Source organism: Larimichthys crocea, chromosome XXII (genome assembly GCF_000972845.2).
Source record: "Larimichthys crocea isolate SSNF chromosome XXII, L_crocea_2.0, whole genome shotgun sequence".
NCBI classification, from domain to species: Eukaryota; Metazoa; Chordata; class Actinopteri; family Sciaenidae; genus Larimichthys; species Larimichthys crocea.
This window is the reverse complement of record NC_040032.1, coordinates 4,893,430-4,907,443: the sequence shown is the minus strand read 5'-3', so window position 1 is coordinate 4,907,443 and position 14,014 is coordinate 4,893,430. Positions and strand designations below refer to the sequence as shown.

The following is a 14,014-nucleotide window of genomic DNA, read 5'->3' as shown; positions in this document are numbered from 1 at the left end:
GTGTAATAGAAAAAAGAGACAACATCACAGGACTGGAGTAGAAATTAATTTGAGAATAGCACCACATGTCATGAAATAAATCAACATATAAGAGCCCATAGACAGGCGTCTTGGATTTGTGTTTGATGAGTGACAGAATTTGGCATGAGGGAAGGCATATGGAGGCTTGGCCCAGGATCCTGAGGGGCCAGGAAGGCAATGGGTATTTAAATAGCTGTAGATCCCAGGATTTGAAACATGTCATTCAGTTGACAAGCTGCCAACTGAAGGACTGGCTTCCACTGTTATGAGATTGTTATGTCGGGGAGCCCTTCATCCCTGATAGAGATACTGTATAAATTCATGAAGAGCACAGTTAGGAAAGGGTTGAATATGAGGAGAAAAAAAAAAAGAACCTGACTAAAAGTCACCAATTCATTTTTAGAAGCAATTCTCTGAAGGGACAGAGTTGAAATAGGGTACATGTTTTTTAACTGCCCAGGCCCAATGATAAATTTACCTGTTCTATGTTTGCACTGTGGTCATTTCTATAAATAGTCTGGGGGCACCGAGGTCTGAATAACTCATAGTCCATCCAGGTCACCTCATTATTAATGGTAAACTAAAACGTTGACAAAACATGTTTCTTGTATTTTATTTCTGTTGGTTTGATGACTTCCTCCAACGGTGGCAGATGTGTGTGACCCAGATAGGTTCATGTAATGAACTGAGGAGACGGTATGCACACAGGAAAACCATATCAATAGAAGCCAGGCAGGGCATTCAGAAATACATGTGTTATTTGTTTGTGTTTTGTTAATTTCCCCCTTCATTAGCTTTGTTTTCTGGTTAATGGCCTGCTCTACGACCATTTCTACCTGCTGGCAGAGAGAAGGACTCCAGTTGTAAACCTCTAATGAGTCAATATCAGTCCACTGCTGCCAGTGTACCTTAGGGGAGGCAATTTGGTATGCAGTGCAGTCAAATGCAGTATGACTTCTTATACGTTGATTTATTGTGTGATTTAGTCTTTTTCTTTTTCTTGAAAAAAAAGTAGGACACAATATGGTCAAACAATAAGTCAAGCAAGAATTTGATTTGTGATTATAAAAAATTTAAATATAATCGTCTCAACAGTTAAGAGCCCTATTACAACACAAATATTTCCACTCCCCAAGGTCCATGATAGAGTACAGGTAAAGATGAGTATACTACAAATGATAACTCTCTCTCTATACTAATCAGAATATGTTTTTCTACTGCTCCACTTGACCCTACCAAAGGACATGTTTATGCTTTATACAGTATAAGAGGTGATACTATCATCGGTACGTCATTATACACAGACAAAACAAGAACTAGACTTTGCACTTATACAACAAGGGGAGTTTATTTTCATTATTTATTTTTTTTTACATTTTTCAGGATAACCATTTCTCCTGCAGATATGTTTACATACTTCTAATTTACTTTGCCAGACATTTTTAAGGGAATATAAATGATGCCTTAATTGCATATATTTTCACAGTACAATGCAGAAAGTGACACTGCACAGAAGTGAGAAAGTTGAAAAAAAGACTTTAGAATTAGCATAGAGCACCCCACAGTGAACCCTGGTTTTGGCTACGGAAAGATGTGGTTAGAAGTCGGTGCGTATTGCCTCATACATCAAGTCTGCAGTGACTTTTTTCAGTATTTAAAGGTGCTAAATGTAAAATGCAGAGGCATTTTTTGTATCACTTTTATTGCTAATGGGTAAAGGTGACATAAGTCCCTCCACAACTTTCTTTGTTGCCTATAACTGCCTATACACTTATCTATTCCTCAACAGTGTGTAACACTAGCTACCGGTACCTCAGAAAAAGTATGCTAATGTCAACAAATGACTGGCACCCACTACAACACAGTTGAAAAGCAAGTTGAAAGCCAAAGCCAGCAAAGTTTATAAAACATATTAAGAACGTTTAAGCAAGACCTTGAACTACCTTGAGTTTCTTAACATGCTCATATAACATAACAATCATATGAATGTGGTATTGTGGAAACAGTTTTTGAAGCAAACCTACTTTCGATGCAGAAATAGATTATAAGTTATAGTAAGTTGGTGAGCAAATTAATGGTAGTTTCTATAAATATTAACATTGGACAAAGTACAGTATAACATTAAACAACAAAATGTAACATACCCAATATTATTATTATATTAAGTACCAACACTTTGCAGCACTGAGACAGAACAACTGAACATTGACCTACAGCATTTGCTTTTCAATTGAATGTGCAATCAGCTGTCCCCAATGTCCTAGTAATGTATTTAAAGAATGAAAAGAGGGGACAACATATCTTACCCTTTAGGTACCAACAAGCAAATGACAACTGTAATTATTGGGAAGAAAAATAAATGACCACATTATCATCTGATTGTATTGTCTCTTATTAGCTCAGGGGAAAACATACTCATTATAATTAAGGACTGTCATCAGTGTTGAAATTAGCTCCCCATGTTTGCTTCATCTCATGATAATGGAAACACCATTGCTGTTGTATGATTGTAGAGACTCAAACATTGATCAATTTATCATGCCTCTTGGAAAAACATTTTTTTTTCTTTTTTACGTTAGTTTTATGCGTGAGATGATTTCTGTATGCTGCCCATTTTCTAGTTGTATTTGATAGCATTATACAATTTCCGTTTAACATAGCACTACAGTCTAAATCCAGTATATTCTTGTTTATCTCTTTCACCTAATGTTTTACCCCATTGGATGTACCCATTTTTCCTTTTGCAGTCATTAATTTTCCTTTAAATACTAATGATTTTACACAGCAAAGTGTTTTTAAGTTTTCCTCTTTTACTTTCACAAGACATCTCTAGAAATTAATATCTGGTAAACTAGAAGTTTTGGATGATGTGTATTTAGGTGTTGAAGCTGCTACACTCGTGAAAGAAAACTCCTATGCAAGACACTTCAGCCTTTGCCACTGAATCAAAGTTGTGACCTATAGAGGAAAAATAAAGGATGAAAGATGAGTCTTCTAAAGGCATACGTTCACAGACAGAATTTAGATGAAAGATAAAACTCAGATAAAAGAGATGAACCTTTTTAACTTTGACAGAGAAGAAAGAATAAAAGCTGTGTTCTCAGCGTACATCTGTCTTCTTTGTATTCCTTTTTTTATTTTTCAAGTGTCAGTATCCTGCAGCATTGATCAGCACATACAGATGTTGAGGAATTACTCACACCTGCCAACTACTCAGTAAAACTGCAAGGACACCATACATTGTCATTGTTACCCACGGTGTTCGTTTGAAGTTTTTTACTTTATACTTGCTGCAACTTTCTGGCAGGTTTTCTGTAGAAATGGAAAGTTTCCTGATGTTCCAACCAACTACACTCAGTTTATGAAATGCTCATCTCTACCATACAAAATTAAGCGATGAATTGTCTGATATCCATATTGAAGCCATGGTTAGAATTAAACTAAAATATAAAATTTCACTCATTTGCGTCTACTTCATAATGCATTGAGGCTGATTGGAGCTGATTATTAAGAACAAAAACCATGCACAGAACGCTTCATCCTTGTTGATTACCATACCATTCAAGGATTACCAACTGGGAATAAATAGACAGCTGCCCTGGGGTGCAAGATCCAAAGGTTCACTAGATGTCAGTTGGTTTGATAATTCTATTAACTGCAAATTTGCAAGGGATTTTTTATCATTTAAGTAAAATATAATTCACAGTATGCAATCAAGTGAATTGAGTTTCTTGTGCTTCAGAAATAAAGACTGTAGTCTTATAATTTACTTACAAAGTTTTAATGATAACTGCAACCTTTCCCTAACCAAGTCTGTTTTGCTGGACATATTGTGTTGTCCTGTTAATGTTTGCCATTTTTGCTGGTAAAAATAAATTACATATTTGGAGAACTAAAAACACAGAACTAGTGACATGACAGAAGCCTCAAGGTGAACTAACAAGGCACTGATATATCCAAATGTAAGAAGTAACTCAACACCCCCTTGGCTGACCTCCAGTGGTTTTTATCATCTTGCTGCAGTGATGTACAGGTGTACTCCAAAACCCTGTGACATCCCTGTTGGGTGTGGTTACAGATGCAGTAGAGCACACCTGAGTGATTCTGGGTTTAGTCAGAGGTGAAACTGATTTGAAGTTTTCATGTATGGAAGACATAGACAGAGAAGAGTTATTTACATTTTCTTCACCCCAAAGCCTAATTAGAAAAAGGAAAAACTCCTACTTTGAGTTACTTAAAATTGTCCATTGTTTTTGTGCTTTGAAACTTTACTTGCAAGGTCACTTCAATATTTGGACAGGCTAATGTTGGGTGTTAGTCCAGGGTTCTGTGTCAATAGTGGGGTTCAGATAGGCCTCATATAGCCCGAGGCGGTCGTCTCCTTTATTCCCCACATCCAGGCAATTTAAAAGCTGTATACTCATGGGATCATCAGGCAGCAGCTTGCAGGCCTCAACAAGGGCTGTGAAAGGTCTTGAGATTACTGTAACTTACACTGCAGGTGCAGGGGAAAGCGGAGGATGGATGCTAAAAATGTAATCAACGCCTTAGCTTGTTCCCAGTCTCAATCTATTAGCAGAATAGGCTTGGTAATTATTTTCTTTAGCTAAATCTGCTTCACCAGAGCTGAGTGTGCAAGTGCCACTGAATTTATATTTTGTTTGTGGCAATGAAAATCAGATTATTCTTTGTATTGTTGTTACTGACCTTATATTGAACAAACACTGTTCTTTCTTTTTTTTTCTTCTTTGCATTATGGGTTATTCATGAACTATGTGGCAGCCCATCATGTGGTTCATGACTATGAAAGCCACTTCAGTCTCCATTAGTCAGAACTCCGCTGTTATTACAGCCAAAACCACATGCAGGTAGGAGGGGATTTTACTGGGCTGCAATTTGTAAGAAACCACATGTTGTGTTAATGAGCATAAAAAATGTGGAGCAGAAAATAATACAGTGCACTGACTGAGACAGTTGCACAGCATACATATTTCTGCAGGAAATTGCTTGCAAAATGTCTCGGGAGAATGAAGCTAATGAATGCTGTTGGATGGTACTGAATATGTTCTTCATTCTCCAGTACGGCTAAAAAGTCTTAATAAAAGAATCTGTTTTATTGTTGTTTTTTCTTGAGGGTGTGATAGAGGGCATTGTATGCTGTACAGATTGTAAGAGCCCCCCGAGGCAAGTTTCGGATATTGGGTTATACCACGTAAATTAAAATGACGTGACTTCACTTGAGTAAAGCATGTTCGGAGTGTTGACACCTAATATTGGTTTCATTTATGAGAAAAATATCAATTTGACTTAAGCCTACAACAGAAATGACCCAAAGATGCACGTATATAAACAATATTACAATTTGGGTCTTCAATTTGTGTAATTTCTATAGGTCATGATAATGCTGTATTCAATCTCATAAGTTCATTCAATTATATTTCCAGTATATAGCAATCATAAAAAGGCATTTTTCTGTACAGCAGGTCTAGAGAATACTCTATCAAGCACTTGATGACAGTATTAAGGAAAAACTGCCTTAAGTCAGGCAGAACCTGGTTTAAGTTAGGCAGTCATCTGCCTCAACCAGTGCCCACAACCTAAGACTGATACTACAAGAGAAATTTATCAGTAAACATTCCATTTCTCTTCCAAGTCGGTTTGACTGAGTTGTGGGTTTATTTTAAACCTTTCTGACCTTCTGACGTCTCATGTTCCCAACCCCACATTGCCTCCCCACATTCTAGCAATTGACAACGATTGCAAATAGTTGATATGGTCATTGATGGCACCCCAGAGGGTTTAAAAACAGAAAAGTCCTCACAAACAACATTGTTAGAACATCCAACGAAGGTGTGCATTCTCCAATTTTAATAGACTAAAATGATTATTGAAGATAAAGTGTATTGCTGATGTTTCAGTCCTCATGATTCAGCTGTTGGCTGCTTGCTGTTTTGAAACCAGCTCTCTCAGCGCTTTCTGTCCCTGCCTGTGTTGCCTCTCTTTAGAGGCCACTGTCACTGTGAACAATGTGCAAACCCAATATGAAACCTTATTTATAAGCACTAAGATATCTAATACAACACATTGAAACACTAATAATTTCTGTAGTATGAACATTAATACTTCAATTGGAATAATCACTGAAATTCTTCACAGCATAACAGCTTGACACCAAACCCATAATGTAGTGCACTTTATACTAATTAAGTGATTAATTAGCACTGATTAAGAGCATAAAAAACATCTTATCAGTCTTGGATCCTTATTTTATCTGCTGAGTAAATCCGCTACAGTGTGACAAAAAACAACTTACATTGTGATCATCAACATTCAAAGGGGGGACTCGTGCTCTCAAAATCATTCAAAAAATAATATTTTGTGTCACATCAACAGGCAGTTATATCCTTAGAGGTTACCTTTTAGCACATTCATATGCTTCATTATGTCAACCAAGAAAGCTGAATCTTCCAACTGTACAGTATCTGACAGGCTTAGGAGGTCATAAATAATACATTATAAAAATTAAGCCTCGGGCCGCATGAAATCTGCCCCAGGGCCGGACTTTGGACATGCCTGCTCTAGACTGTCATTACTTGTGAAATTGGGCTTCAGCAGGCTTTTTCACAACGCTAATTATCAAAAGAACAGTAAGAACAGTAACAGCAGTGTCAGCAGTGTCACACAGATATGGTACATTTTTATTATAATTATTTACCTGGTTCGAAAGGGAACCTCAACCAAAAAAGGTAACCAGGCAGGCTCTAGTGCTTATGCATGTCCCTGTAAGTTATACTCGTCCTCAGACTGATGCGAGTCTCTTTGAGAGTCAGTAAGTGAGAGTGAAAGAGAGTCGCAACCAGAGAGCGAGAGGAAGAGATATAGGGCTGATGTGTATAGTGCTGATGTGCAGTTTGAGAAGCCAGTTCTAGACGATAGGCTTGCAGACAGACAGGCAGACGGAGAGTGAATGCTACTGTACTATTTCTCCTTCACTGCTTTGCCAATAACTTTGGTGTTGCAATAGGTTTCTCATTTAGTCAGTGCCAAGCTGCACAGACTCTGATAAGACGTCTCGAGCACACACTGATCCACTCTGCTGAATGTATGGTGAGGCAAATTGGCAGACAGCTTTCCTGTACTCAGGAAATCTAGAGGCGTCATTTTAAATCAGTTGGAGTTATGTATTAGCTGAGAAATGTGGGAGACACTTTAAAATATGAATCATCACTTTTCAATGCTTTTGATAGGGGATTATTGCATAGCCTATCAAGAACAAGATCCCAAGAACAGTCCCTTTTTGATTTAGAAAACTGTTTTTATCCATGAGCATGATGTCATTTATGGTCAGCTATTACAGCTGATCAGCTGACTTCTCCAGTCACATTCAAACAATCAATAGGGGGCTTAGAACTTGACAGCTTATTCCTTTACACAGCTGATCATTCATGCTGTTGTTGCTGCTGCTGTTGACCCAGGTTGCTGCACATTCACTCCACCTCCTCAACTTCCTCTTGCTGTTGTTCGTGGATGGTTGCTGTGCAAGCTGTTTCAGAATAATGGCTGGTTTCCTGCTTTGGTTTCATATTTATAGAAATTAATCTCTGTTTTTTATTACCCTTCCCACTGCATGTCTCACAAGATACTAAGATTGATCTAGGGAGCTACCTCAAGAGGAATCCTCTCTGTTGTATCTAAAATTTCCAATGATATATATAAAACCTCTAATCCTTTCACTTGAGCAGCCTGAAGTGACACAATTTTGGCATTTTTGCTTTATAAATCACTTTAACAGTTAAGCGATATTCCAGAATGTACATTTTCTGTGAATTGCTTCAGTATTAACTGAATTCAATTAATATTATTAGTCACGCTATGCTCTACAGAAGTATTTTCCAGTGCTTGACTTGTCTTTCTTACTCATCATGCAAAATCCTGTAAAATGCAGTAAATGTCCCTAAAATACATTAAGCTAAACATGCTGAATACAGTCTGAATATTAATATGGAGGAAATTAAAGTTCAAGTGTTTTCAGTCACAGCATGCAGTCACCAAAGACATGCTGGATAGACCTCACAGGAAGCCGATTCAAACAGCTGCCAACAGCGATTATGCAATATGGGCCTCTCCTGTGACTTGTGTCACCCTTCCAAGATTGGCTTAGCTCTGTTAGACCTTGCTGCCCTCAGGAGCAAAGAGTGTCCATCATATTCATAATTATCTGGTAGGGAGGTCTATCACCATTGCATATTAGCAGCACAGAGAAGGTATGGCAGTAAATAATCCCATCATTTCAGCCAGGGGAGGTCAGGCAGACATAAATTTAACGCAGAGCACTTTTACATCCTGGAGGGCATTGTAGGGAGGTTTCATCACCTGAAGGATTGATGCCTCGGATTTCCCTCCCCTCCCTTTGTCTTTTAGCTAGAGCCAAGAACTCATCCCATAAGTACAGGGGAAAGTTTTAGCTGTTTTGATTCATACACATCTGAATTGCAGTAGATGTATGACTGCTGTGTACCTTTTTTAAATTTCTCCACTAGATATCTGAACAGATTGTTCTGGCAAGCAACACCTTACAGCTGACCGGCAACAAATTTTGGTTTTGGATGCCTTACTAGCACCAGATCATGCTCTGCTATTCTAGAATGCTTTTTTGTCCGGTCAGACTTGGATGATTTATACTGAGTAAAAACTCTTGCAAGTTTTAAAGTCTTATCAGTTTTGTTTTTTTACACATTTGAACCCAAAAAAATACCCACACTTTTTAACATAAGCAGATGGATTTAGACTGATATTTATTTATTTTGTTGTTGTTGTATTATATACTTGCATTAGGCAGCAAAAAAAGAAGAAAAGATCTTGCAAAGCATTACACATCTGTAAGGTTTAAGTGGTTTTATATTTGGAACACTGGAAAGCACTTGATGCTTGTTTTTTTTAAAAGTGCGTCATACATAAATATTGTTATTAAACTACATGTCACGCTGCATATACAATAAGAGCTTTACACAGACTTCTGGGCGGCTTCCACACAAACTCAGCCGGGTTAGTTATTCATCAGCATCAAAGCAGGATGGCAAGCTAAAATTTTAAAAGTTACTGATTGTATGCAGTAGCATTTATACAATGGAGAAAAAAAGTCACATTGACATACTTTGCACAATTGCACACACTTTTTTTCCCCCTCACCTCAGAGAGATTTGTCCCCTTTAAATGTCCATGACTTTTTGTCCTCTCATACAAACCATTCCCTTTTAGCATGACAGGGACTTTGTTCTCTGGTTCCTCTTCTCCACTCTGTTTGTTTTCCCCTCCCTGGCATTTATAAAGTGTGAGCTTCGAGGATGCTCTGAGCAGTGGAGTGGAGCTCCGTCTCCAGGACATTGGGCGTCCATGGTGCGAGCAGCTTCGGATCACTCACTTAAGCAGCTAACATTTCAAACGGGCAATAAAGGGAGTCCTAGTCCCTCTAGAACAATAAAACTGTGTTAGAGTCAGGGGTGGATGCACTGTAATACAGACAGATATTTCTCTGCCACTGCTGCAGCTGCTGCGCTCAGCAAAATGAGAGTGACTGAATCAAAGGACATTGACTCCAGCAAAGAGGGTGTGATTCACTGTAACATCCAGGTGTAACATCCACTTACTCAACCTGGCTGTAAGATAGAAGGTGTACCTGGAGAGAAAAGAGAGGCCATGAGGGCATTTAAGTAATTTATGGCCTTAATCAACCTCTGTCAGTGCAGCAACATTGGCAGATGGCCCCTCTTCCACATGACTTTAAAGTGCATTTAAAAAAAATCCTGTACATGTAGTAGATTAGTAGAATTTCCTTTCATATATAGTAGCTTGTCATAATATGTTTCCCTCTATATTTATACTTGTGTGGGAAGAGCAAGTCTGAGCAAAGAGGATTGTCCTCTCCATATATGACAAGATGGAAATCAGCGTGGGGGTGTTAATTTGTTTCTGTCCTTCCCGTGCAGGGACAGGGATGACAGCTAGGTGATGATCCCTCATGTCTGATCCATCTCACGCCTCATTCCCCTCACAGAAATAACATTGAACAGGGATTTAGCCAAGACCTTGACTTAACTGCCTGCTTGTAGAAAGGAGTGCACATTGTCTTTGTTGTGTGGGTGTGTAAGTCTTCATGTTGTAGTAAGTAGAAGAGTCGCCAGTGTTGAGGGGTGTGTGTCATTGTGTGTCTCTTTTGCTGCATTTTACCATGTGTATTCATGCGTGACTGTGAGTACCTGTCAAGCATCATGCAGTCCTCCCAGAAATGGACAGTGTGATAACTGAAATTCATCAAAGCAGGGACGGCCCAACATTGTTGTTCCATCAGCCTTGAAATTGTCTGTTGACCCTTTATGAAGTGGACAGCTGTTGAATACTAAAGCACCCAATGTGTATTAATCCGCAGCTCAAAATAGTCCACAATTAGGTCATTATTTACCATTTGAGTGATGTTTCCCTAAAACACTGCAGTCCCTGTTTGAGTAAACTATTTTCCCTCATCCACACCTTAACCACCTCCAGAGTAGACTATTGCAACAGCATCCTCTACAGCACACCATCCAAAACATTAAATTGCCATCCACCATCCACAATTAGATAAACTCAAATACATTCAGAACACCACTGCTCTCCTTCTTGCCCACACCAGAACCTGTGACCACAACAGAACCTGTGACCACATCACCCCTGTCCTACAGGCCTCCCGGTCCACAGCGGATTCAGTTCAGAATTCTCCTCCCCACACACAAAGCCCTCCACAACCAGGCTCAATCCTACCTCACAGACCTGCTCCACCGCCACACTCCACCACCTCTTCCGATGCAAACCTCCTGACTCCACCACACAGGACCAAGCAAAGAACCAGGTTGAAGGTCTTTGAAGGCTTTAAGCTTTCAAACCAACCACCAACTGTAATAATTCTTCACTAAATCCCTGCTCACTGGCCCAGTGTCAGGTCAAGCACTTGAATAAAGAGCAGGCAGTCTTGGAGGTTGCTGAGGACTTAATCATGGGTCACCCTGGGCTTTTTTTTTTTTTGAGATGAGATGGCATTTTGCACAACAGGAAGCCCTTTCTCAGTTGTGTGTGTGTATACATATGCATAAGCAAGAAAATATGTGCCTCTTTAATATGCACTTTATCATAGAGTACCCCAGCAGGAGACATTGTCTTTCTCCTGTCGCCTAGCTAAACCCTTGTTGACTTTGCTGCAGTCACATTTGTGCTAACAATTCTAGATTTGGCAGCACTCCCCACTGCTGCAAGTTTGGAACCAAAAGGAGATGCTGGGACTAAACTTCTAGAGTTTAAGAGTTGCCATCATGTCCTCTCATTTTGCATTCATTAGCTTTAATAATCGTTGAGTTGTTGGAGTTTAGGCGATGAGATTTATGTATTATGTACTCTCAGAAGGGGGTTCCTGATCTGGCAGACGTCACTTAATTATTTATTCATATAATTTTTTTTCCATTTTCTGAGTTCTGCCCATGATTAATTTGTGGTCTCTCATTTCCTCTGCACACTGTTATCAAGCAGAGCCTTGCAGAAAATCAGGAGCTAGAAACCCAGGCTGGTTTGAAGCATGAGCTCTAATCCCATAGCAAAGGAAGAGAAGAAGCTTGAGAGGCTCTAAATGAGGATGTTTACCTTTTGTTTTCATGTGGATACAAGGATTACTTGTAATTAATTGGACCCCCTGCACCGAGAAAGCTGCTAGACAAATTATCTAAACAAAAAACTAACATTTTTTTAAATGAGTAAATACTCAAGGACATACAAATTCATACACAAATACACACTATCTATCTTTCCTGCCCTCTTTTCCTCTCTTCCCTCTATAAAACACGCAAGCACATTAAATCCAATTTACAGCTACAATCCAAAGGCTTCGGCTCGTGTAATTAAGGTTAATCATCGGCCTTTTCTTCCATATCTGTGTTTTTTTTTTCTCGTAGGCAATGCATGCACCATGTCGGAGTACAACAGGCTGAAGAGTATGCTGCTGGATATCCAACCTAAAGTGCTGAAGACCGGAGAGCACAGTCAGCAGAGAGACATGGAGGAAAAGAGAGCACTGGTGGACACCATGTTCAAATACCTGGATGGGGACCAGGATGGCCGGCTGGTCAGTGATGAGCTGGAAAGGGTGCGTATCAAATTTAGATGGCCTGAATAATAAGATGGCTGTATGGCTGGACAGATGAACGCCTGATTGAGAAAGAAGACATTTGAGGGGTATGCCTGGAATATACCACTGACTGAAGGTTTTTCAAGGGGCATCAGATTGTGGGTTGCATTTGATGTATGCCATCAATGTTTGGAACAGTTGCAGTTTGGATGTGCAAGTGTTATTTGAACTCATTTAGGGATACATACAACAGTATATTGCTATCGCGATAAAAAAGAAACAAAAAAAGGTACATGTAAAGAGATGTGGGTTGCTTTACACTTGTGTAACATGAGCCAGTCCAAGCTCACATTGGGCAACAATTTAGCATATTTGTCCTTCTTTGTGCATCTCCCCATCAGTTATTACTGAGTGAGTGATATGTGGCTGCAACATTTAATCGTCTTGTTTAACAATGAGGACAAATGAAAACTGTTTACTGACGTTAGCTTCCCATCAGGGTTTGATGGGGAAACAGTGTGGGAACTGGAGAAAGAATTGGCATTGACTTTTGCCGGATGAGGAAATTAAATTATTATGGGCATCGTCTGGTATCAGGAAATGGGCATCAGAGATGGGTGTTAATTAGACTCCTCCCAATCAATGCTATGATCTCAGTGACTTCTGCCAGAATGCAGTGAACTATGTTAGGGACACTGCTGACTGCACCAGGAGGAATAAATTATTACATATTTTACAGTTAACGTCTAACATTCTTCTTATTATGTGGAAAAGGAAAGTGTGGCTATAGGTTTCCAAAGACAAACATGTTTATTAGAAGTTGGAAATGAATACATGCAACTATATATAGTCTTAAATATCACACTAATTAATCTTTTGTCAGCTCACTGTGGTTGTAAATGATATGCTTTGTCGCCTTTTTAATGAAAAAGATCAAGTGATTTTTGGCCCAGTTCTAGTGACAGAAATAAATGATAAAATCCCTTTCAGGCAGAACTGTGCTAAAAGATCCAACAAAAGATTTTGATCAATCACAGCTGAAATTACTAATGTTGACATGTTGGAAATCTTTTAGATAAGACATTCTTATCCTGTAGGAATTCATAAATTCAGTTTCCCAGAGATAATGCTTTTAGGGATCAAAGGAATTCAAGGATGAATTCTGGTCATCCATCCAGACTTTCTCTAGTTTTGGATCAATCCATTGTCACAGATGGTCTTAGGGGGTAAAGTCCTGGAATTTGGGTTTAAATATTTTATTCAAATGCCCAAAGACAGATTCAGTCTGTGTCAATGAACACACAACAGTGGCTGCAGACTGCTGGAGGCAGCAACAAGAGAAAAAAGTTTGTTACATCCCTTAATCTGCCATGTCACATATTGAGCTCCATATAGAATCAATTGGAGGGAGAAGAAAACGCATGTGGGCTATGCTTTTAGGCTTCACCGTCATAGCTGGGATAGTTTAACCTAAAAGCACACTTAATATTAAAAACTTGACAGAAAAGTGAAAATGTTGTTGTTTTTCTTCGTGGGATAGCTTTGTTCAGAAAACAGAAAAAAATGACATGAGATGAGAACTTATTAAGAAAAGAGTTAAAAGACAAAAATTGAATCGATGAATAATTGAATCAAAATGATAAATAACTCTGAAAGCAAATCTGGCTGACTGAACAGTACTAAACACTAAATCAGCATGCTGCTTAAATATATGCATCACATAAGCCTTAACTAACTGGTAACTAACTTCAGGTCAATATAATGATTAATAAATTGAAAACAGGCGACAAGTTAAATCCTTGTCATTAACATCTTTAGGTAATAGAATTTAGTGACACCATTTAA

At 38.8% G+C, this 14,014-nt stretch overlaps 1 protein-coding gene across 4 annotated transcripts in view; it reads left to right on the top strand.

Moving 5' to 3' along the window:
- The window catches only part of fstl4 (follistatin-like 4), a 258,262-nt gene that overhangs the window by 186,051 nt on the left and 58,197 nt on the right, over positions 1-14,014 (top strand). For all 4 annotated transcript variants that reach the window (XM_019272616.2, XM_019272621.2, XM_019272610.2 and 1 more), the window contains one exon: positions 11,997-12,187. In XM_019272616.2, coding sequence (XP_019128161.1) covers positions 11,997-12,187 — 191 coding nt within the window. The remainder of the gene's footprint in view (positions 1-11,996; positions 12,188-14,014) is intronic.